The 23,996-nt window shown below is 40.7% G+C and overlaps 1 protein-coding gene across 2 annotated transcripts in view; it reads right to left on the reverse strand.

Annotated features, from left to right (window-relative positions):
* Positions 1-23,996, reverse strand: part of LOC136874461 (patj homolog) — a 225,551-nt gene that overhangs the window by 179,664 nt on the left and 21,891 nt on the right. For both annotated transcript variants that reach the window (XM_068227912.1, XM_068227911.1), the window contains exons 2-3: positions 23,117-23,339; positions 11,705-11,932 (exon numbers count right to left, since the gene is read on the reverse strand). In XM_068227912.1, coding sequence (XP_068084013.1) covers positions 11,705-11,932; positions 23,117-23,320 — 432 coding nt within the window. In that variant the 5' untranslated portion in view covers positions 23,321-23,339. The remainder of the gene's footprint in view (positions 1-11,704; positions 11,933-23,116; positions 23,340-23,996) is intronic.

The following is a 23,996-nucleotide window of genomic DNA, read 5'->3' on the forward strand; positions in this document are numbered from 1 at the left end:
TAGTTATTACATTCCTTTTTACCATCTTTTTTTATATTGGGATAATTAAACCCTTTTCCCACTCTTCTGGGATCTCTTTCTTCCTCCAGATTATTCTAAATAATCTATACAGCCACTGTAGCCCTATTGGTCCTGCTGCTTTTATCATTTCCGTAGTTACCTCATCCACTCCTGCTGCTTTACCGCTCTTCATCTTTTTTATGGCTTCCTCTATTTCAAACATCGATATCTCCTGTTCTTGTTCTTCTTTCCCCATTGTTTCTTCTTGCTCCTTATCTACCAGTTCACTGTATTTAATATTTAGCAATTCTGAAAAGTATTCTTCCCATCTTTTTAGTATGTCCTCTCTTTGCATCAATATCTGCCCTGTTTCAGATTTTACTAATTTTGTATCTTCCCTATTTCGTAAACTATTCTTCACCAAACCATACAAAACCTTTTTACTTCCCTTTATATCCTCCTGTCCAGCACTTCTGTTTCTCTTACATACCTTTTTGGCTTCTTTATATTTCTGCCAATTCTCTGTACTACTGCTGCATATCCACTCCCTCGAAGCGATTTGTTTCTCTTTAACTTCCTTTACCTAGCTGTTCCACCAAGGAGTCTCCTTTTTTCCTCGCTGATAGTTTTCCACAGGTATTTACTGCACACTTTAAAAATCTATTCTGAAACATGTCCATTCCTCTTCCACAGTGTTCACATCATCTTTGGGAATTTCTTTCTTCAGATCCTCTTGAAACTTTTCCTTTATTTCTTTCTCTTTTAACTTCCATCCGTTTATTTTTCTTTCCCTTTTTTCTATTAACTTCGATATTTTACGAAGTCTTAATTTGGCTACCACCACTTTATGGTCTCCTTCGAAATCTGCTCTTGGCATTGCTGTCACATCTTCCAGTTGTCTATGTTTCTCCTTCTCCACCAGAATAAGATCAATCATTGTCTTTCTATCTCCCCAACCACATCTACTGTGGTTATTTTTTGTGAGTTCTTTTTTCTAAACCACTTATTGCCAGCAATTAATCCATTCCTTCTACAAAAATCTATTACCAAATCTCCTTCTTCATCTTGGTTTCTATAACTATAGGGGCCAATTAGCTCTTCTTTCCATGTCTGTCTGTTCCAACATGTGCATTTATGTCTCCCGTTATTACAACCTCTTTGTCTTCAATACAACTTTCCAGTTCTTCTAGAAACTCTTCTAAATATTCATCTGCATTCCCTGATTGGAGTGCATAAACCTGTATAAAATCCTTGATTCAACTCTCATGTAAAAGTCTAACTTTAATTAGCCTGTCAATGATCTGGTCAATTTTGTCCACATATTGCGCTAAGTCTTCTCTCAATATAACACCAACACCATTTGTTGCCATCTTTCCTCCACTCCAATATACAGTCATCTATACCCTTTCTTCATTTCTTTTTGAGCTTTCCCCTTCCATTTTGTCTCGCTTATACCCATCATTGCTATGTCTTTCTTCTCCATATACTCTATCAGTTCTTCTACCTTGCCATTCAAAGTCATGACAATGATGATACCGATTCTTGCGATGTCTGGTAGCCCACTTCTCACAGTCCCTCCAGAGCATCAGGAACTGCGCGTCACTTCAGGGTGATCCCCTAGCATTTTCCAAGGCCTCGATTCACTCACACTCACTTTATAGGCGAATTGTACGATGGGTTCTTCACTCCCAAAGGCATTTTATTACCTTCTGCCAGGTTCAAATTAGGCCACACTCTTAACAAGGAGTCAGACGCCTTTCGTAGCCGCTCCTCTGGAGTACAGACGCTACGGGTTTGCCCCTTCTGCCATCTCCACCGTACCAAAGTCCATCTTCTCCACCGTAGATGCCGTTGAGGTCTTCACTCGTAACCCTGAGCTGGGGCCCATACCAGATGTTACACACCGAGTCAGTGTGCTCTGGGACTCACATAGGCAGGAGCGCCACTCCCTGGGTAGGGCTGCCTCCGAAGAGGGTCCCTACCTGCTACCTATTCAGTCAGATCTATCTGCCTTAAATTTGCATAGGCTATATATAATAACGATTACTAAGAAGATATCAAGTGATCAACATTTCTTTTTATGTGGCTGCTTCAGGATAGCAGTCACTCACTATACCTCAAAATGTACCAAAATTTCACTGTAATTTGAACAGGCAATTTTTCACTCAGGAGCCACAGGCACACAACATTCCAACCTGGCACAATGACTAGCACTAGCAGCTGGCAGACACCCATGTTAATGTTAATGTCATTTTACATCAGCGCTCTTTCTAAATTTGCAAACTGTTATAATGCAAAAAATAACAGAAGCTTAAAACCAGCCACAAAGTTAGGCACCATACAACAACTTTCAAACAATCATGACTGTAAAATGGCAACAGTCAACTATCCTAAATCCATGCTCTTTGCAAAATGACCAACACTATTCCCACATGCTATTTTTCAAAATGCAGAGGCATCCCAGTAGAATTTTGCCAACATGTAATCCTTCTGTTACCTGAACAGTCAACTAATAATTATCAGAAATGTTAAACAATATTTATGAGGAAAATATCCATAATCCAGATCCTTCCCATTAACATCAAGACATGCTGACAAAATTCCATGTTTAAACAAATTTCCAAGCAAGCAAGATTGGCCATAATAAAAACAATTATTTATGACTAAGTCTGGTCCATGAAGGACTTTGCACTAATTGTAACAAAGTGACGAATGAAAACAGAAGGGACAACCCTCTTACCTCAGCAAAACATATGAGGGGAACGTTAAGAAATGAGGAAATTACAAAAAAATCTAAATAAACTTCACTGCACCACTAAGGAGAAACACAGACTGAACCGATCATCCATCCTCTATACTCGTAAAAGCCTCAGAGATTTCTTATTTCCTCTAGTGGTTTAACATGACATTAACATGGACAGGTTTTCGACAACCATGGAATACGAAGAGACTAGGACTAGGAAGGAAGCAACTGTGGCCTTAATTAAGGTACAGCCCCAGCATCTTTTTGGAATGAAAATGAGATGCTTAAAAAAAAACCACATTTTTAAGGCTGCCAAAGATGGAGTTCAAACCACCATGACCTGTAACACACACCCAACTCGTTTTGTAAACTTGAATGATCTTTACTACAGGACAAAAAGGAAACCTCACTGACTTTTACCAGAAGACTAACTGGATAGGGATTGAGTCAAAAAACTAGACATGGAGAAAGTAGAGGAAAGGCCTGTGCACAGTTCAGACATTGTATGATGAATTCAAGACATATTAATGTGAGTGAGGTGCAGGCAACAACATACTGAACTACTTCAAACAGTGTAATCATTTTTTCTTTAAAATGATGATCTGGTGATTATTGTTATATGGGAAAATACAAAATCATCAACCCCTCTTAATTATAATCACAGGAGAAAAAGGAAGAGGTCAGATCCTTCAAAGAATAAAGGTACAGTATCAGCAGAAGAAAGAGCCATGAAAAGCATGAAAACGAAAGATTCCGTATGCCTCGAGAATATAATACAGTCAGGGCTGAAGTAGAATAGGGGCTGACCAAGGAAGGTTAGATAGGGAAGATGGAAGAAAGGAACGTAACACAAGCAGGTAGACAACTCTATACTCAGCCTGGAGGTCCAACAGTTAACATACCAAACTAGAAAAGTTAAAAGGCCCCATGGGTATGCACTTTCAGTTGTCTCTTACAACAAGCAGGGGATATCATGGGTCCACAGGGGGTTGAGCTTTCAGTCGACCAAACAGTTGAAAGTCATTACGGGTGAAGTTGAAATTACCTGCCATGTTACTTCAGCTGCACAAGTTCATGCTTCGTCGCGATAGAGCAACATTCCTTTGGTCAGCAACACTAACCGATTGTCACAGTATTATTAAGTATTCACAGTTTTCTCTCACTTCCTGAAATGGGCTAGCTGCAATTTTTGACAGTGCCAAAAGACAGTTAGCTTATCCTTACTGGCTAAGGGTGTACATGGGAGAAATAATATTTCTATTATTTAGAGGCACACTTTGATTACAATAAGAGTAAGTGTACTCCTAAATGCTCTGTTATTTATGAGTTTAAATGCATACTACTACTTCCTGGTCTTTTCCCAAATTTCTTGGGGCTGGCAGTTGATGTCAGTTGATAATTCCTTTTTATTTTTATTGTTAACATATTCTTCAGTCTGCTAAAACTGCTAAATAAATATACATGAAAAAGAAAACATATGGTGGTGTTTGTCAGGTAATTTTTTTCATTCACTCATGCATATTGCATCTATTGAGTGAAGTGGACAAGTGTGATTGCTCGGGCTACAACCCATTTAATTTAGAACACTGTTTCCACATTTCTGTCATGCCTAAAACTATTTTAGTAACCGATTTTGGTGGCTGGAATCCTTTTTGAATTTGACTCTGGGTGAATTGCTTAACTCATAGATGGCATCAGACTCTGACAAACTGGGTCTTAATGCGGTCAGCTCAAAAAAACATTATTTCAAAACAAAGCTGGTCTTTTAAGCATGATGAATGAATTCTCACATTTCAGAAATTTAAACTAGGGCAAGAGACTTTTGTGGTATTTGCTGATGTCGGCGTTTTACCTGCTGTTCCAACACGCCCCACAGATTTTCAATGAGGTTCCAAGTCAGGTTATTTTGCAGGCCAATCGATATGAAACAGGGTGGGGAGATGTTCATAAAACAAGTCACATATGCATCCAGCCCGATGAACTTTGCTGTTATCTTGAAAAATCGGGGTATCAATAGCATACCCAACATGCAGATGTTGACTGAAAGGCAATACCTGATCATCCAGAATGTTTAAATAAACGTACTAGTTCATGGCCTTCAGTGAACTTAATGACACGAGTCATTGAAATGCAGGCAAAAACGTGATTTGTAAGACCACTTCTCCCAGTCAGCTGCTGTCCACACACATTCAATGATTTCTAGCCTTATGAAGAAGCGCAGCTTTGTGCGTGTGTGTGAGCAATGGCCTCTTGTAAGGTGACCAACTCCAAATGTTGCAATGCTTTCTCACTAAAAGGTTGGGATGGACCTTCACTGACTGCGGCAATTCCTATCGGGTTTGGAGGCAATTTTGATTCACAAGCCGTGAAACGTGACTCTGGTCCCCCTCAGTCATAATCTTTTTCCGACCATAATTCTGACTCTTATAATTGCAATATAATTGGTCCGTTATTGGACATTATAAATTTTCCAGCTAATTCATTCTTGGTTGCAAGTGTTTCACCCCAGTGTGTCAATTTTGTGCTGATCAGTTGGTAACTAGCACACCTACCGTCCAAAATGGACCAATTATATTGGAATTATGAATTTACTCATTCAGGACAAATATTTCAGTTTCCCTTTGGGAATCAATATCTATATCACAACTCTGACGACGTGTTTCATGGCCATATGTAGTACACCACTGCTTGTAGTCCGACTCATTGGCTGAACGGTCAGCGTACTGGTCTTCGGTTCAGAGAGTCCGGGGTTCGATTCCTGGCCGGGTCGGGGATTTTAGCCTTAATTGGTTAATTCCAATGGCACGGGTGCTCGGTGTATGTGTTGTCTTCATCATCATTTCATCCTCATCACGATGCACAGGTCGCCTACGGGCGTCAAATAGAAAGACCTGTACCTGGCGAGCCGAACCCGTCCTGGGATATCCCGGCACTAAAAGCCATACGACATTTCATTTTTACCACTGCTTGTAGACACGTTGAACAGTCTGCCGTGGAACAACACCAAATCCAACAACTTCATGTACCGTATGGTCATGGGCACAGCCAAATATGATCGCCCCCTTTTGCCACTCTGTCACATCCTTACATCTACCCATATTGACATACTGTACACTGTCTGCTTGAAACATCAATGTCTGACTGATCCCTACTCCCTTATGCTCATGAAGAGGCAAAGCGAGTGCGGTTGAGCACAGGACTCGTTCGCTGCACCATCTCTAAAGACTTAATGATCTATCTGTGCAGGTGCACTAGGATGACTAATTTTTTGTCCAGTGAGCTTACATTGATTAGAATATGTTTCTTGGTAAGCTTAATAGTGTTCTGCCCCTTTTCTTTAATGAGAAAGCTATCTTGCCAATAAATATCATTAAACACTCAATTTTCCATGGCATATGGTTCATGTAATGCCTTGTTTATAACTTCCTTGTGTAACAGTGGCTATGTAAACTGTACTTTCATTATAAATTAGACGTATTGTCACTATTATTCTTACTTCTATACTGTGTCAACTAACACGTCTCAAAGTTACCACAGAGAACGGAAGCAAAGTTCTGCAAACCAACACATTGTTATATTACGGAACTGACTCCCTCCAAAGAAAAGTCATGTCATATGGCGGTCACAGGTAGCACCAACATCAAATGACAGCAAAAAGGAATTTCTCTAGGGCACTGTACACCCTACATTTCCATTCAAGGGTTAATAATGTATACAGGGTGGAATGACCTTACTTTCATGAACAATACCAACTCAGCATAACTGGAATTCGGGTTTAACATTCTCCCCTTTCACATTTCTCTTTTTCAAAATCCATCCTCCAGAGAGAAGAAAATGCATTTTCAAGAACTAAACGTGACAATCTGAAATCAGGGAAATATAGAAAAACTGGTGGCAGCAAAAAGCCAAGGAAATTAAAAACTTTTCAGATGCCAGGGACTTAAGCAACTTTTATGTAGAACTGAAAGAGCTGTATTGTCCTTTCTGCTCCTCTTTAGGAACTAGGTAAGCTGCTGGTAATACCACCATTATTACGGGCAGCGAAGAGATCTTGAAACAATGGAAAGAACACTTCAGCTCACTGGTGAATTGTAATTCTACTGCTGCTGAAGACCTCCTTGAACACATTCCTCAACATACTCCCCAACCCTGGATGGGCACTGCTCCAGCTTTCAAAGAGTTTATCAAAGCTCTCAGCAGAATGAAACCAGGGAAGCCCCAGGACTAGACAACATTCCTCTTGAACTCACTCTAAGTGGAAGCTCACCTCCAAAAACCAGGCTTTTCTATCTGATTCTCCTAATTTGGGAAACCCAAGTATGTTCCTGCTGCTACAAAAACCTCCAGCATAGTTACAATCTTCAACAAATTTGTAATATCTGAAGCCATCTCTTTTCAGTTTCAACTGTTAATTTATAACTATTAGCTCTTCAGTCTGCCTGAAGTAACTTTGAGTAAATGCTATTAGTTTTGGTAGACTGAAGAGCCTAACAGTTATAAAATTTTAAAAAATCTTCAAGAAAGGCAATCGCTGTATCTGTAGCAACTACTGTGGTATATCCCTGCTCTCCATAGCTGGAAAAATAATTGCTAGAATCTTACTGAATCGACTTCAGACTGTTTCCGAGAGGATATTACCAGAATCTTTTATGCCTCTTGTGGCTCAGTTTTTAGTGTTCTATGACCCCGAAAAGGCCTTTGATAATGTTCCTCAAAATGCTATGTGGATGGTTTTAAGGTACTTTGGATGTCCCAAACATTTCCTTGGCCTGATCCAAGCTTTTGGACATCTCTCACACATCGAGTATTCCAGTACAAATAGCTAAGGATTAACACAAAAATAATGGTGCACCAAGCTATTGTATGGCTGGATGGGTACTGTATCAGAATATTTCAGAAGAATTTCCAATCGCAAAATGGGCTCAAGTCAGGATGTGTACTTGCACCTACACTTTTTGCCTTCTACCTTGGCAACCATGCTTTATGAGACCACACCTGCAATCAACAAAGGTGTGGAAATTTAATATCAATATGAAGGGGCGCTTTTCAACCAGGCCAAACTTCACTCTAAAAGATGAACCTGTTCCACCCCAGTTACAGAATTGCAATATGTAGATGACAATGCTTTCCAGTCCACACACCTGAAGAGCTTCAACAGTCTGCCATCTACTTCAACAGAGCATCCAAATGTTTTAGCCTGAATGTCAACACTCGGAAGACCAAAGTACTTGTTCAACCTGCTCCTGGGACCACCATTCCAGATTTTGATATCATCATTTATGGCACAACTCTGGAAAGAGTGGATCACTTCTCATACCTCTGAGAAGGACGCGGTATACAAAATACAGGCAGTCCATGTGGCTTGTTGACATCTCTGACAATGAGTATTCCAGAACAAATATCTAAGGATTAGCACGAAAATACTAATGTACCAAGCTACTGTTATCACTATGTTACTCTACGGGTGTATAACCTGAACCTATACTGCCAGGACATCAAGAAACTGGAACGCTTTCACCAACAAAAACTTAGGTCCATTGTGAGCATTAAAAAGAGAAAGCACAGCTAAACAGTATAGAAGCCATCATCATCATCATCATCATCATCAGTTGTTGGCTTAGATGGACAGGCCAAGAACATCGTATGAGGGACAGTAGATTCCCTCCGCAAATCCTGTACGGTGAACTCAACGCTTGCAAGAGGACTCGTGATGCTCCCCTGGAGCCATACAAAGATCAACTTAAACAGAACATGAGAAGTGTGGACGTAAACCCAAATACTTTGCATACTCTTGCAGTGCATCCCACTCGTTGGTGTGCTACCATCTTAGCTGCAGGTGTGCAGTTTGAGAAGGAATGGCAAAGACAGGAAGAGGAAACTCGCCAGAGAAAGAAAATTTGTAATAACTGAAGCCATGTCTTTTCAGTTATGATTCAGTTAAATTTTAACTCAGGTTCTTCAGCCTGCCGAAACTTATTTTGTGTAATAAATCTATAAACTATCTGAAAAGAAAATCATATGGTAACAGTATTATACTTATGTTTCATTCTTGAAAGATCATCACATTCTATAAAATCACACTCAAACATTTAGAAATGTGTAAACATTTATGGTTATTTCTGTTGATATATTTATGAAATTGAAATCTGAAACTTAGCTTAATGAAGTCCTCTTTTGTCTCCATCCAAGCATAGAATGCGATGTGTTTCAAAACCGTTGCTCTGTCATCGGCACGAGCCCAACTGGGTATCCAATCCGTTGACCTTTCGCAATGCCACGCTCCCTCCTCTGACTAGGTCAATGACACACTGTGTTTTACCTTCTGGCATTTTATTTTTAGTGCTCCTTTTATTATTACTGTTATTGTTGCTGTAATTCATAACACTTATTTTGTTAATCCAACTCCTTCACAGAGTGGTATCAGTATATATGTATGTTCAGTCCGTCAGCGATGCCACTGGTGGGATCCTCAACAGCTCTGCCATCAGCTGTCATAGATGGTCTAGGCATCACTGAAGAGGTGTACTAGGGAAATGAGGAGTGAGGTAGTTTCCCGTTGCTTTCCTCACCGAGCCTGAGTTGCTATTACATATCAGTCTGCCAAGCTCTATGAAATGCATACACCAACCGACCCTATGAGCAAAATTTTCACACCATTCATAGCAGAGACTGGCTGCATAAGAATTGGCATTACTAGCATCGCTCATACCTCAGTCACTTTCATATTGTCAAAGCCAAGGATAAGACAGAGACAGATCTATGAAAGTAACAAAATTGCTCTAGTCTATACCAGAAGACATAGTGCACTGTAAACACTAGGTCCTGCCAGCAAAGGCATATAGGAAAGCTAAATGTCAAATCACAATCTTAACATAAACACATTTTTGAGGTTAGTAGAAATGGAGAGAAAACTCTCAACCACATTTTGTACCAAATGTATGGATCACCTACTCACCTCATCATCATCATCATCATCATCATCATCATCATCATCATCAAACCATCCCCAATTGTCTGAGAGCAGTATCCGAACGCTCTCTCTGTCTATCCAGGTACGTTGTTTCTTCTTCTTGGACTTGCCACCGTTCCATACCTTTTCCGGTCATGATCTTGCTGCATTTGGGAAATCAATCTTTTCCTTGGTCAGGTTCTAGGTCTCTTGCCTTCCAGATATTTTTCAAACCATAATTCTGGAGCTCTATTTTGGTCTATTCTCTTTATGTGTCCAAACCATTCCAATCTCGATATGGCTATGTTTCATTTGAATCTCTTGATGGATCACTTCATTTTGGATATTATCTCCTCTTATTTTCTAGAGCATTGACCTAACAAACTTCATTTCTATGGCTTGGAGTCTACTATCATCTACTATTCTTGAGAAATTTGACTCTATATCATGCCCTTTCCACATGTTATATCTTAACTAACAACAGCTTTGAAAGTACGTATTTAACTACGCATGGAACTTCATCTTAAGATCATACTTATTTTTTTTTTTGCTATGGGCTTTACGTCGCACCGACACAGACAGGTCTTATGGCGACGATGGGATAGGGAAGGCCTAGGAGTTGGAAGGAAGCGGCCGTGGCCTTAATTAAGGTACAGCCCCAGCATTTGCCTGGTGTGAAAATGGGAAACCACGGAAAACCATCTTCAGGGCTGCCGATTGTGGGATTCGAACCTACTATCTCCCGGATGCAAGCTCACAGCCGCGCGCCTCTACGCGCACGGCCAACTCGCCCGGTAAGATCATACTTAAGGGAGAATTTTTTCTCTTATTACATCCTATTGAAGAGACAGCTGATTAATATCCCTCAACTTTAGTGAGCACATTTACTAAAACAAAACGTACCCCACATATTCCTCTGGCTTAAGGTGCCTGAAGAGTGATACTGTGGCTAGCTAATGATAATAAATAGGCTGCTAAAATACAGGTTTGGATAAATCAATAAGCTTTATATGTATCTGAAAATACCTCTCTCATCTACTGATGCAGCACTCGGCCTCTCAGTGAGAAATATCTACCTCCCAAAATAGTGTATAACAATTTCCTTCAATAATATTAAATGTAATATACAGGCTAGCACAGATATAACAGACATACAAAGAGAGTTTCAAAGACTATGTCCAAATAGCTTTCAAGGTCGTGTGCAATAGCGACCAGTGTGTGCATCTGTTATTTAATGGTGAAATCTGAGCTTGGAGTGTAGTAAAATATGTACAAACTGTGAACATAACATGATAAATGATAGCACATACCACGGGGTATCATTCATTTCGTCTAGACATGATCTATTGATATTGGTAACAATATTTGAGAGAAAACTCGATTGTGCATGACAAATTGTGAACATTTCTGAAATGTCCCAATATCTTAATTTAAAGAAGGTTCAAGCCTACTGCAAACAGGAACAAGAAGAAAGAACAAGTCAAAAAGAATTGAACAAGCCCACATTGTCTGAGGCTGAGCATAAGAGAACCTACACACAAGGTATGAAAGCCGAGGCAGTCTAGCACTGCGTGCCACAAACGACAGCCACAAAGATAAAAGAATCTATGAAGACCGGAAATAGTCTGATTTTACAACATTCGCTAATGGAGAGCCCGAACAAAAAAAGATCTTTCTAAACTAAAATTAACTTATTTCTAATAAACATACAACATATTTTACACCAAAAAGACCTGTATCCAAGGCTCTGACACAGCCCCTGCCTAATTTTTTTAAAAGTTTCTACCACTCTCGTATTTATTTTTCACAATTAAGACCTCTCACTACATATGATTTCTGAAGGTGATTTTCTTTTCGCCGCCCTACATAAATGGCAATATACAACAGATACAGAACAACCCACAATATGTTTCACCTACAGGAAGAATAATTGTCACTGCATTCTTATGACCAATCTTGCTTGAGTCTGTACTCCACACCAAAGGAGCTTAACAAATGCAGAATAACATTACCTGAGGGGATGAAGTGTCTCCTGAAGAGCTGTGGGAGAGTTTGGCCACAGGAACTCTCTGATCCTCATATTCATTGGCATTCTGATATTCAGGTTCAAACACTGGGTCATACAACTCAACAGCAGGAGGAACATTCAATACCAGGTCACCGGAAGCTGTGATATCAAAATCCACAGGCAAAATGGAGGGATGCTGCTGCAGCTGCTGATTTAGCTCACCCAAGGAATCCTGGAACATAAACAGATAGAACATAAATTCATGGGAATTTACACCTAAGGGTACAAGATATTCTAACCAGTCAAGTTCTTTCATACATTTTGAGAATCAGAATTGGTGTACCATATCCTTCTAATCAATAGTTTCAGTCCTCAAATCAACTAATGCAAGTGCCCATCTAGGAATTCAAAATAGGACAACTTTTAGTCTATTTCCTTTGGAATTTAACAAAACACCCATTTGTGACAGATGCAGCCCATTAAGGGACTACACCTGCCAAGATGACTGTTGTAGATAATGGAATGTAAATCAGACATTACAACAACTCCTCAAGTATAGTGCTTGACTTTCTCGACTTGAGTGGACTACCTCTCGTACCAGCCATTTCCTTACATAAAGTCAAGAAGCTGAGTGAACAGAGTTACAGACCTCAGATCAAGGTTGAAATCCTTGGATGAGCCAGAAATCATAACCAGGTAGAAATGGAAGCCTACACCACACGGCTAGATAATAATAATAATAATAATAATAATAATAATAATAATAATAATAATAATAATAAGAAGAAGAAGAAGAAGAAGAATAAGAAGAAGAAGAAGAACAGTAATAATAATAATAATAATAATAATAATAATAATAATAATAATAATAATAATAATAATAATTGTTTTAAGCCCCTCTGAAATTAACAGCTTCAATCCTGGCTCAGTGTGGCGGTATTTGAAGGTGATCAAATACTTCAGCCATGTGTCTGTAGATTTACTGGAACGTAACAACTCCTGTGGGACAAAATTCAGACACCTCAGCATCTCCAAAAAAAAAAATACAAAATCTGACTGGGCATAAATAATAATGAATTGGGACATAATCCTCTGATTCGTGGGCTTTACCTTTTGATCAGTTTTTATTTTTTTAAGGGTTAGCTGAACATTCAGGTAATTAGAATACTGTCTCTCATACTCATTGTAGTGGGTCAATTCCCATCCTGAAGTTTCCTGTTGACGAATCCACTGATGCCTCACAAATTAAGAGCAACACTGTTCAATGTTAATGAACAGATAGTTCATCAATAACTCTTCAAAATTTGGGTGTTCATTATCAATGCTCATGTTGAGAGTGTAGTATGATGAAAAAGTTATTTAAGTGACTACCCACTGCAATATCAGAAAGCATAGGAGAAATTAGTAAAAGTTCATTTCGTATGACTCCACAGAAAGATATCAACATGCATACAGTTAGCACCAAAATTTATCCCTTAACTGCAGGAATAATTTTTAAGTGTTGAAATCAGCAGGGCCTCTCAGGCTGCATGCACTGGTGCATTGCACGGCGCAAAGTGCAAAATACAAATTCGCTGGTTTTATTGGAGTGCAGACCCCTGCTCCTTGATTTAGAGCAATAGCGCGCTCTCTTTCACTCTCTCTATCCCTATGGCTGTCTCTCTTACTCCACCTGTTTCTCCCTTCCTTACTCGCTCTGCAGCGCTCCATCATTTGAGGAGAGTTGAGCCGAGCTTAGCCGAGTTGCCCCGAGACAAAACGCTGGTCCGAACCAAGCCGAGTCGGACCCATGCACAGAACCTCTGCGCCTCTGTTTGCATGCGCAAGATTTTGGACATTTGAGAGGCCCTGGTCTAGAGGATAACATCCTGAAGATAATATCTAAACAAAAGCTCAAGCTAAGACCCTTTTACATGCCACGATCATTCACAATTTTTCTGCATTTAGGGCTGTTGCCCAGGTGGTTTACTTAGTCTTCAATTAGGTTAAATGATTTCAAAGATGTTTGAAATGTACATCTCCCTTGATAAATTATTCCAATCCCTAATTCCTCTACCTATAAACAAGTATTTGTCCCAAATTGTCCTCTTGAATTCCATCTTCATTTTATGATTTTTCCTACTTTCAAAAATTCCATTCAAGCTTATTAGTCTACTAATGTCATTCAAAGCCATGTCTCCAATCACAACTTGAAACATTCTGTTTATAATACCAATGCCGTAGGTCCGTTATTGGACGTTATAAATTTACCAGCTAACTCATTCCTGCTTGCCAGCGTTTCGCCCCAGTGTGCTAAACTGTGCTCATCAGTTGGTAAATAGCACACCTACCAAGACATATGGCTAGTGTATACCGTGGAGGCCACTGCGCCTACTTGGAACCACAGGCAGTGCCATTCCGTAGCAACTGGTATCCCAACACTCAGGACCACTTACTAGGCCACTCAGAACAGGAATAGAACAGTCTGCATCTCTAAGGAATCTACAAGATCCTATTAACATTGATATATACTTCAATTATATTAAGTATTATATATTTTCGCGACTGAAGCATTTGCAGGCTTGTTCTTTAAGCTATTCACCCAGTTTCGTCGGCATTTAAAAGCACAGTGCCGGACATTGCGTATGTTATTACATGTAATAAATATCATTTTTGGTCCGTATTGATGATATTTGATTGAAATAATAACATTAAGTTATTTATTAGACCACCTAATCAATACAAAATCGATTTTGTATTGATTAGGTGGTCTAATAAATAACTTAATGTTATTATTTCAATCATTGCGTATGTTGCGCTCATCTTCAGTAGCTAGAATCTTACTTTACTTAAGTGACTTGTCTTCGAATTCTACAGAATTTAGGGACTTCGAATTTATTGAATCATGTTGTGATTTCACGCCTGGCAGTGTTTACAGGCTTGTTCAATGAACTATTCACCTCTTCTCGTAATCATTTTAAGACACAGTGCCGGACATTGCGTGTGTTGTGCTACTCTTCAGGGACTTGCGCCTTGCTACATATAGGTGACTGATCTTCGACTTCTTCTGGATTTTATGATTTAAAATTGCGCAGTGCTAATCTCTATAGTCTTATATTGCTTCTTGAATTGCTTTTGTGAAAGATTTAGTTTTTGTTTTCCTATGCATTGTTTTTGTATTTTAATCAGCTGATGATGACACAGACTGGTCAAAACCAGTACTTAACCAAATAAGAATGTAACACTACATTTCTTATTTACTTGTATTGAATAGGTTGAACCACTTAACTTTTTATTTCAATTTAACTGTGATACAGTTCAATATGGAACATCATGAAATTTTTATCTTTAAATATCTGTAGCTCATTTTCCGCAACAAAATAACACCAATACAGTGATACGATCCTCATACACTTCGTACTCCATCTTTCACTGCTGCCTGCTGTTGGCACAATGCAAGCACCACCTCATATTTTTAATTTGCATCATGTTTGTTTTGGAAAAACTTTTTAAAATTCACTTCATATTGTGTGCCTAATGTTTTTAGTTTATTATACATATTTTACTGAGGATGACCCTATGCCAGGTCGAAACCTGTCTACCTAAAATGTCATCTTAATTGGATGTAATACTGAGTACTGAGTAGGAGGATAATTTTTTTTTTTTTGCTTTACGTCACACCGACACAGATAGGTCTTATGGCGACGATGGGACGGGAAAGGGCTAGGAGTGGGAAGGAAGCGGCCATGGCCTTAATAAATTAAGGTACAGCCCCAGCATTTGCCTGGTGTGAAAATGGGAAACCACGGAAAACCATTTTCAGGGCTGCCGACAGTGGGGTTCGAACCTACTATCTCCCGAATACTGGATACTGGCCGCACTTAAGCGACTGCAGCTATCGAGCTCGGTAGGAGGATAATCCACACAATTTTTTTACAATTTGTAAAAACTTCTTAGCTCAGTATTATCTGTTTTTATGCTGCTGTTTGTAATATTTGTATTCAATTCCTCATTAATTATGTATTTGAAATTACTGGCTCAACAGTGATAGTAGAACTCTTTAGCTAACCTCCCTCAGTGTTCTTTAGGATATATCTACTTAGGCATATATTCACCAATGTGAACAGCTTGCCGCAATGAAGGCATGGGTATCACTCTTCCTTGCTTTCTAACTTCTCTGAACTCTTTACATAATCAAAAAATGAGATTCAATTTATTCATCTATCAAAAGCATTTGAGTGACAAACATTAAGAGCTGCTAAAAGCAATGATAAAATGCAAAGAAACAAAAATTATGAAAAACTGACCTTAGAGAAGCTGCTCTCAACAAGTAATATCTTTGAAGCTAGTTGTGGCATACTACAGAAAATGAAACTAGCCCCTTGCAATAACGTTTATAGATTTCAAGAAACCTTACGACTCCATCCACAGACCATCATTATTATGAATTTTAAGACATTCTAGACTTCACCCAAAGCTAATATAATTGACTGAACTTTAACTAATACAATTTCAAAAATTAAGTTCAGAGAAGAACTTTCTGAACCATTCTTGGCAACAACTGGTTTAAGACAGGGTGACTGATTGTCCCCTCTTCTTTTTAACTGTGCACTAGAGTACGTTATAAGGGAATGGTACAAGAACAACTCTAAAAATATAAAAATTGGAACCCAGAAGGATACATCTGAACTGTCTAGAATTTGCTGATGATCTAGCTCTTCCAGCCAATGATATTCAGGAAACAAAACAACAAATTAAATCTTTACAGGAAATAGCTCAAAATATTGGTTTGAAAATTTCATTTGAAAACAGAAATTATGCTAACTCAACTTCTTCTTGCAAACAAAATTAAGCCCGGAGACCAAGAAATAAAAATTGTAGAACAATTTAAATGTTTAGGTCAAATAATCACATACAACCTGAATGAGAAACCAGCATGGCAAAATAGAATAGATAAACTGGTTACAGCACAGCATGTTAGCAGGAATACATATAATAAAAATGTGTCTCTCATTAGCAACCAAATTGGCTAGTGGTTTTACGTTGTACCAATACAAATAGGTCTTATGGTGATGATGGGATAGGAAACGCCTAGCAGTTGGAAGGAAGCAGCCGTGGCCTTAATTAAGGTACAGCCCCAGCATTTGCCTGGTGTGAAAATGGGAAACCACGGAAAACCATCTTCAGAGCAGCTGACAGTGAAATTCGCACCCACTATCCGCCAGATGCAAGCTCACAGCCGCGTGCCTCTAACCGCACGACCAACTCGCTCAGTGCCACAAATTACATATGCATGTGAAACATTATTCAAAACAACAAACACAGTTGCAATAGATAGAATACTCAAGTTAGAAAGGAGAATAGTGAGAACCTGTTTAAATTAAAATTATCAAGTAAATGGAAACTGGAGACTAGCTTCCAATGAGACAGCTTATAAAGAAATAGAACCTGTGACTAGCACAATGAAAAAGAAATGAGTATCATTCTTAGGGCATCTAATACAGTCACTAGAAAACAGAATCAGCAGTAAAATAATAGAAAAATTATAGAAGAGTAAGAATAATATTAGATGGATCACAGAACTTAAAGAAGACATGAGAGAGTTGCATATTACAATAGAAGATTTAAAATACAAAACAAATACACTCAACATCTTGAAAGATAAACACACTAGACTACAGACAAAAATCAACAAGCAGAGAATAGGAAGAGTGATTCCAGAAGCAGAAAGAAAATTACCTTCAGAAAGGATGAAACAGTATTGGGCTGACAAAAAGAAGAAAAACCTCCATAAACCTAAGTAGTCCTATATTGGCTAAAAAATTTAAAGCGCACGACTCCATTGACCGGGAGGTCCTGCAAAACATCTTAAATGAATTTGGAGTTGATTTGAAACTGTTGGCATTAATTAGAGCCACCCTGACCGATACAAAATCCACGGTGAAGTTCCACAGATGTCTCTCGCATTCCTTTGACATCAAAACAGGAGTCCGACAAGGTGATGGGCTATCCCCGATACTCTTCAACTGCATTCTTGAAAAGATTATCAGAACCTGGCGGGTGAGATTACAGGAAACCAACTACAGTCCACTAAGAATAGGAACCAAATCCAAGGGGATCACAACAGATTGCTTGGCATTTGCCGATGATATTACTGTTCTCTCAAACGATGTAGAACGCTAGAGCTCAAGTTGAATTGTTAAAGGAAATCAGAAGTAATGACTAACATCAAAGAAGCCCCACCAAAACTCCATACAAAATACGGGGACATCACCCGAGTAGACAAATTCAAATACCTGGGTGAGATCGTCATGAAAAATGGACTGGACGAAGAAGCACTTCACGAGCGAATACGCAAACTGGAAATAGCCTACAAAACATCCCGCACAATCTACAACAAAAAATGCCTTTCCCAAAACACCAAGATACGTCACTATGAAACAGTTCTGAAGCCAGTAGTTCTATATGCAGCCGAAACCCTGTCTCTAAATGCCAACAAAGGACTCCTTGAAGAACTGGAGAAAAAAGAGCGCAAAATTGTGAGAGGAATCTTGGGATCAAAGTACAGAAATGGAATCCATCAAAAGAGATCCAATGAGGAAGTCTACAGCAAAATAGAGAAAATTACCGATACAATCTGAAAAAGACGGGCACGATTTTACAGTCATCTGAAAAGAATGGACGGAAGAAAGTTAACTAAAGAAATCTTTCACTTTTTTATTCAAACCCCGAAACCGCAATTCCCTGGTTTAGAAATACCAAAGAAGACCTCCAAATGCTACACATCTCAGCTGAAGATGCCCTTGACAGAGATCGCTTCCGCAAGAAAATATTGACGAACAGGCTAAACCGAGACGAGCAACCGAAGATAAGACACGGTGCCCCTTGGACAGAGAAGCGTAAGCAGGCCCACTCACAAAGAATGAGGGAAATTTGGGCTCTAAAGAAGGCCAAGTTCAGTGTCAAATGCAACAAGACTTAACGTGGTCCTTGATGGCCCCAGCAAATTTTATATATACAGTGGAACCTCGGATTACGAGCATAATTCGTTCCGGCAACATACTTGTAATCCAAAGTGCTCGTATATCAAATCAAATTTTCCCATAAGAAACAATTGAAATATGGATTATTCGTCCACACCACAAAAATATTTATTTGCATACCATTTCTAAAAAAAATATAACGTAAAACAAATTAAAGTGCACTTTTCCTTACAATTCAGGTAGTATCATTGTTGGTGAAAGGGAGACGAGAGATGACGTGAGAAGAGTTACTGTGTAGCACGAATTTCACTAACGGAATCACTGCTATCTGTTGGCTCACTGGAATTGTTTTCTTTTTGTGCAACTTTAACGAGGAACCTGTCCAACGACTGTTGCTTTTGCCTCTTCTTGAGGACTTCATGAAAATGTGACATTGCAGTGTCATTGAACTCCTCCCCGGACATTTCCATAACCTCTTGTTGTTAGCGATGCAGGTCCATCAGTTGGTGGGTGGTCAGTTCCTGGCTAGGTTCTTCCACCAGCTCTTGAATGTCCACATCATTCACCTCCAGCCCCATAGTCTTACCTAAGGACACAATTTCATTGACAATCGGCAATCCATTGTCACCAACAATCCCCTCAAAGTCACGTCCAAGAACACAATCAGGCCACAGCTTTCCCCAAGCGGAAGTGAGAGTTCTCTTGGTGACTCCATCCCAGGCTTTATCGATGATCTTCAGGCAGTTCACGATGGGAAAATGATTTCTCTCAAACTCTCGGAGGGCAAGGTTTGTTTCTTCAGTCACTTCGAAGCATCGCTGAACTAGTGCTTTAGTGTATAGCTTCTTGAAATTCGAAATGACTTGCTGATACATAGGCTGGAGTAGTGGAGTAGTGTTGGGAGGAAGGAAGTTAACCTTAACTAACTTGAATTCCTCCAGTAAGGCCGTAAGGCCTGGAGGATGAGCAGGAGCATTGTCCATAACCAGCAAGACTTTAAGGGGCAGATTATTTTCTGAAAGGTATTTCTTCAATACAGGACCAAAGACCTCGTTCATCCACTCAACAAACGAACAGGGGAGGGGAAAACGTAGGCACACATGACGCTCGTATTGCGGAACCTCACTCGCTTATCAAGTTAAAATTTATTTAAAAAGTTTGCTTGTCTTGCAAAACACTCGTAGACCAAGTAACTCGCATTCCAAGGTTTCACTGTATCTATATAATGAAAAACTGACCAGGCAACAATCTACCGTTACTCTTGTTGAGGCAATGATTTAAACAAGACTTGTGTTGTTATGAATAAAACTGTCTCTTATTACTCTAACTTATTTCAGGATGACCCAATAAATGCACATGCGCGCGCACATACACACACACATACACATTCCAATCAACCATGAATGGTCACACTTACTAATTGCTTTCTATTTACATGTGTCTCTTTCTTATGGCACAGCAGGTAGTCCAGCCCATTGCTACACTGACTGACAGAGCAAATGCAACACCAAGAAGGAGTGGTTCGAAAGGGATGAAAGTTGGGGAAAAAACAGAGACGGCACGGACGAATAATTGATGTTTATTTCAAACCGATATGCAGGTTACACAATGCGCACGGCATCGACTCAGTAGGATGTAGGACCACCGCGAGCGGCGATGCACGCAGAAACGCGTCGAGGTACAGAGTCAATAAGAGTGCGGATGGTGTCCTGAGGGATGGTTCTCCATTCTCTGTCAACCATTTGCCACAGTTGGTCGTCCGTACGAGGCTGGGGCAGAGTTTGCAAACGGCGTCCAATGAGATCCCACACGTGTTCGAATGGTGAGAGATCCGGAGAGTACGCTGGCCACGGAAGCATCTGTACACCTCGTAGAGCCTGTTGGGAGATGCGAGCAGTGTGTGGGCGGGCATTATCCTGCTGAAACAGAGCATTGGGCAGCCCCTGAAGGTACGGGAGTGCCACCGGCCGCAGCACATGCTGCACGTAGCGGTGGGCATTTAACGTGCCTTGAATACGCACTAGAGGTGACGTGGAATCATACGCAATAGCGCCCCAAACCATGATGCCGCGTTGTATAGCGGTAGGGCGCTCCACAGTTACTGCCGGATTTGACCTTTCTCCACGCCGACGCCACACTCGTCTGCGGTGACTATCACTGACAGAACAGAAGCGTGACTCATCGGAGAACACGACGTTCCGCCATTCCCTCATCCAAGTCGCTCTAGCCCGGCACCATGCCAGGCGTGCACGTCTATGCTGTAGAGTCAATGGTAGTCTTCTGAGCGGACGCCGGGAGTGCAGGCCTCCTTCAGCCAATCGACGGGAAATTGTTCTGGTCGATATTGGAACAGCCAGGGTGTCTTGCACATGCTGAAGAATGGCGGTTGACGTGGCGTGCGGGGCTGCCACCGCTTGGCGGCGGATGCGCCGATCCTCGCGTGCTGACGTCACTCGGGCTGCGCCTGGACCCCTCGCACGTGCCACATGTCCCTGCGCCAACCATCTTCGCCACAGGCGCTGCACCGTGGACACATCCCTATGGGTATCGGCTGCGATTTGACGAAGCGACCAACCTGCCCTTCTCAGCCCGATCACCATACCCCTTGTAAAGTCGTCTGTCTGCTGGAAATGCCTCCGTTGACGGCGGCCTGGCATTCTTAGCTATACACGTGTCCTGTGGCACACGACAACACCTACAATGACTGTCGGCTGAGAAATCACGGTACGAAGTGGGCCATTCGCCAACGCCGTGTCCCATTTATCGTTCGCTACGTGCGCAGCACAGCGGTGCATTTCACATCATGAGCATACCTCAGTGACGTCAGTCTACCCTGCAATTGGCATAAAGTTCTGACCACTCCTTCTTGGTGTTGCATTTGCTCTGTCAGTCAGTGTATTACCTGGGGATGTCTAATCCTTAATTTCACTTCCCCAAGTCCAGTCAGCTCATACTGCTGGATTTGAACACAGGGGTATGGACTACACAACACACAAAGACTATTCCTTGGTCCAACTCCAGAGACAGTCCAGTAATTCACACAGTGACATCCAGTGAACACTAAACAGCAACAGCTTAACAGCATGCAACAGCAGGACAATACAACAGCGAATATTAACACAGGTCTAATTACCCTCACACTCAAGATAGCCGATTCATGGCAATCCTCAGCTCACCGAACTATACAAACACACATTACTCTCAAGTAGTTTACAGTCTTCCATTCCACAAACCGTCCCCAGTCCAGCCACTCTCTGGACACTCCGATACCAACAACCGCAGCTCCTCGTTCAGATCTCAGTGGGACACCAGCGACAACCAACACCTCGGTGGCCCTTAGTCCAGCCACCAAACTCCAACATACTGAGCCTCACACTAGTTCCAATATGGAATCCAACACTGACCCCGAGTCCAGTACCAACAGGGACTATGACTCCAGGACGGAGCCCAATTCTGACCGACCGTCCGCAGCTCGCCTAAATTTTTGTAGCTCGGGTGATGTGAACCAGAATATTTGCGAGGTGGCTAGATGCGGAACATTCTCCTTGAAGTTCCAAGAAACTCGCAGGTAAGCCAGCTGACTAGAACAATATACGGAAATGCCAGCCATGCCCTCCAGGCCGGCTGGGAGCTCCCAGGTTGGCTGACTCACTAGTCCCTTCCAAGAAGTACCGAAAAGGGCTACGGCAGGGCTGGCATGTAAACATTATATATAATACTTGGGATTGCTTATCAAAATTGGAAAAAAAACTATTAAAAAACAGTATTGTATCAAGCACTGTTTGTTCAACCCTTGTCCCATTTCCCTACAGGGTCGGGTATGAGGTGAGATGAATCTGTCGTTGCTGGTTTTTATGACCGGATGCCCTTCCTGACGTCAAACTCATCAGAGGAGTTAATGAGATGAAATGAATGACGTAATATATGATAGTCGGGAGAGGGCGAAACCCGGTGCCGGCACATAGCCTACTCCTGTCGAATAGCACCAAGGGGTCTGCTCAAGGCTTAACGCCTCCATCTGACGGACGAATCACCATCAACAGAGTCATATGCCCTCACTCCATATGAGCACTGCAGAGAGGTTTGGAATTTAATCCAGGCTTTTGGCACGCAATCTAGTGATTAGAAATTGTATACCACCACCTCCCCTACCCTGCCGGCCAACATTCTGATGGTGAATTTTTTTTCGACTAACGGAACTCGAACCGGCTAACCTTGGTGTCAGACCATTTAGACTTCGGCGCCTTAATGATCATGGCCACCAGACGGGCTTAGTATTGCATCAAACACTATATTACTAATATTAATTCCATTAAAATGTATGGATCTATGAAAGTTATCAGTTGGTGGAATAACTGACAAGATTTATAAAACAACTGAGAATATAAGACAAACTGCAGCCATAAACAGCAGTAGACCCCATGGTCATTATCAACAAAAGTATATTTACAGACCTGTATGGTAACGATGCTGCGAAGGATCGGATTCTCCAGGACTGAGATGAGCAAGTTGAGGTCCTCACTAGTCTGTGCTTGGAGCTTGGCATCATCACTTGCATCGATGGTGTGCTGGATGTGCTCCAGTAGCTGGAGAGCAGTTGATATGTCTGCATTTAGAGGCATAGCTGGCACAATAGCCTCACTAGGCTGGAACTTCATCAAGGATAAACAGCAGCAACTGGAACAAAAGAAACTGTTAACTGCTAAACTTCATGGCATCTCATATGAATAACTTCAATCAATCAAATCACTCAATTAACATTGATCTAGATTTAGGGCTATTAGCCAGGTGGCAGATTATTAATACAGATCCATTAAAGACAGAATCTCAACACCACAACGTATTCTCCTACGTGGAAAATGTGTGTTATGGAAGTTGTATGTTTTTATAATGGTGGTTTTTGACTAAACTCCATAGTTCAAGATGTGTGTGTGTGAGATTATTTCTGTACCTGAGAGGCAAAAGGGCATATGTCCTTTTTTTTTCTTTCTTTTTTTATTTTTTTTTTGTGCTTTTGAGTTACGGCCATTTTTGTGTTCGGTATAATCGACTGCATCTATGGAATAAGGGTGGTTGTCCTGTTGCCATTCCCTGTGAATTTAGAGTGCAGCATAAAGGCGGTAGTCTAGAGTGCTTTTAGGACAGAAAGGGCACATCTGGGACATCTGCCTTTTGCAGAAAACTTATTAGTGTTGGAAGGTCGCATGTGGGACATCCGCCTTTTTCCTTCTACGTAATTTCTCTGCAGAAAGAAAGTCTTATGCCTACATTATTGGAGTACGATAATAAAGTGTGCTTATTATTGCGAATGTTATTGTTTCCTGTGTTACAGGA

The sequence above is a fragment of the Anabrus simplex genome, chromosome 5 (assembly GCF_040414725.1).
Source record: "Anabrus simplex isolate iqAnaSimp1 chromosome 5, ASM4041472v1, whole genome shotgun sequence".
In the NCBI taxonomy this organism is placed as follows: domain Eukaryota; kingdom Metazoa; phylum Arthropoda; class Insecta; order Orthoptera; family Tettigoniidae; genus Anabrus; species Anabrus simplex.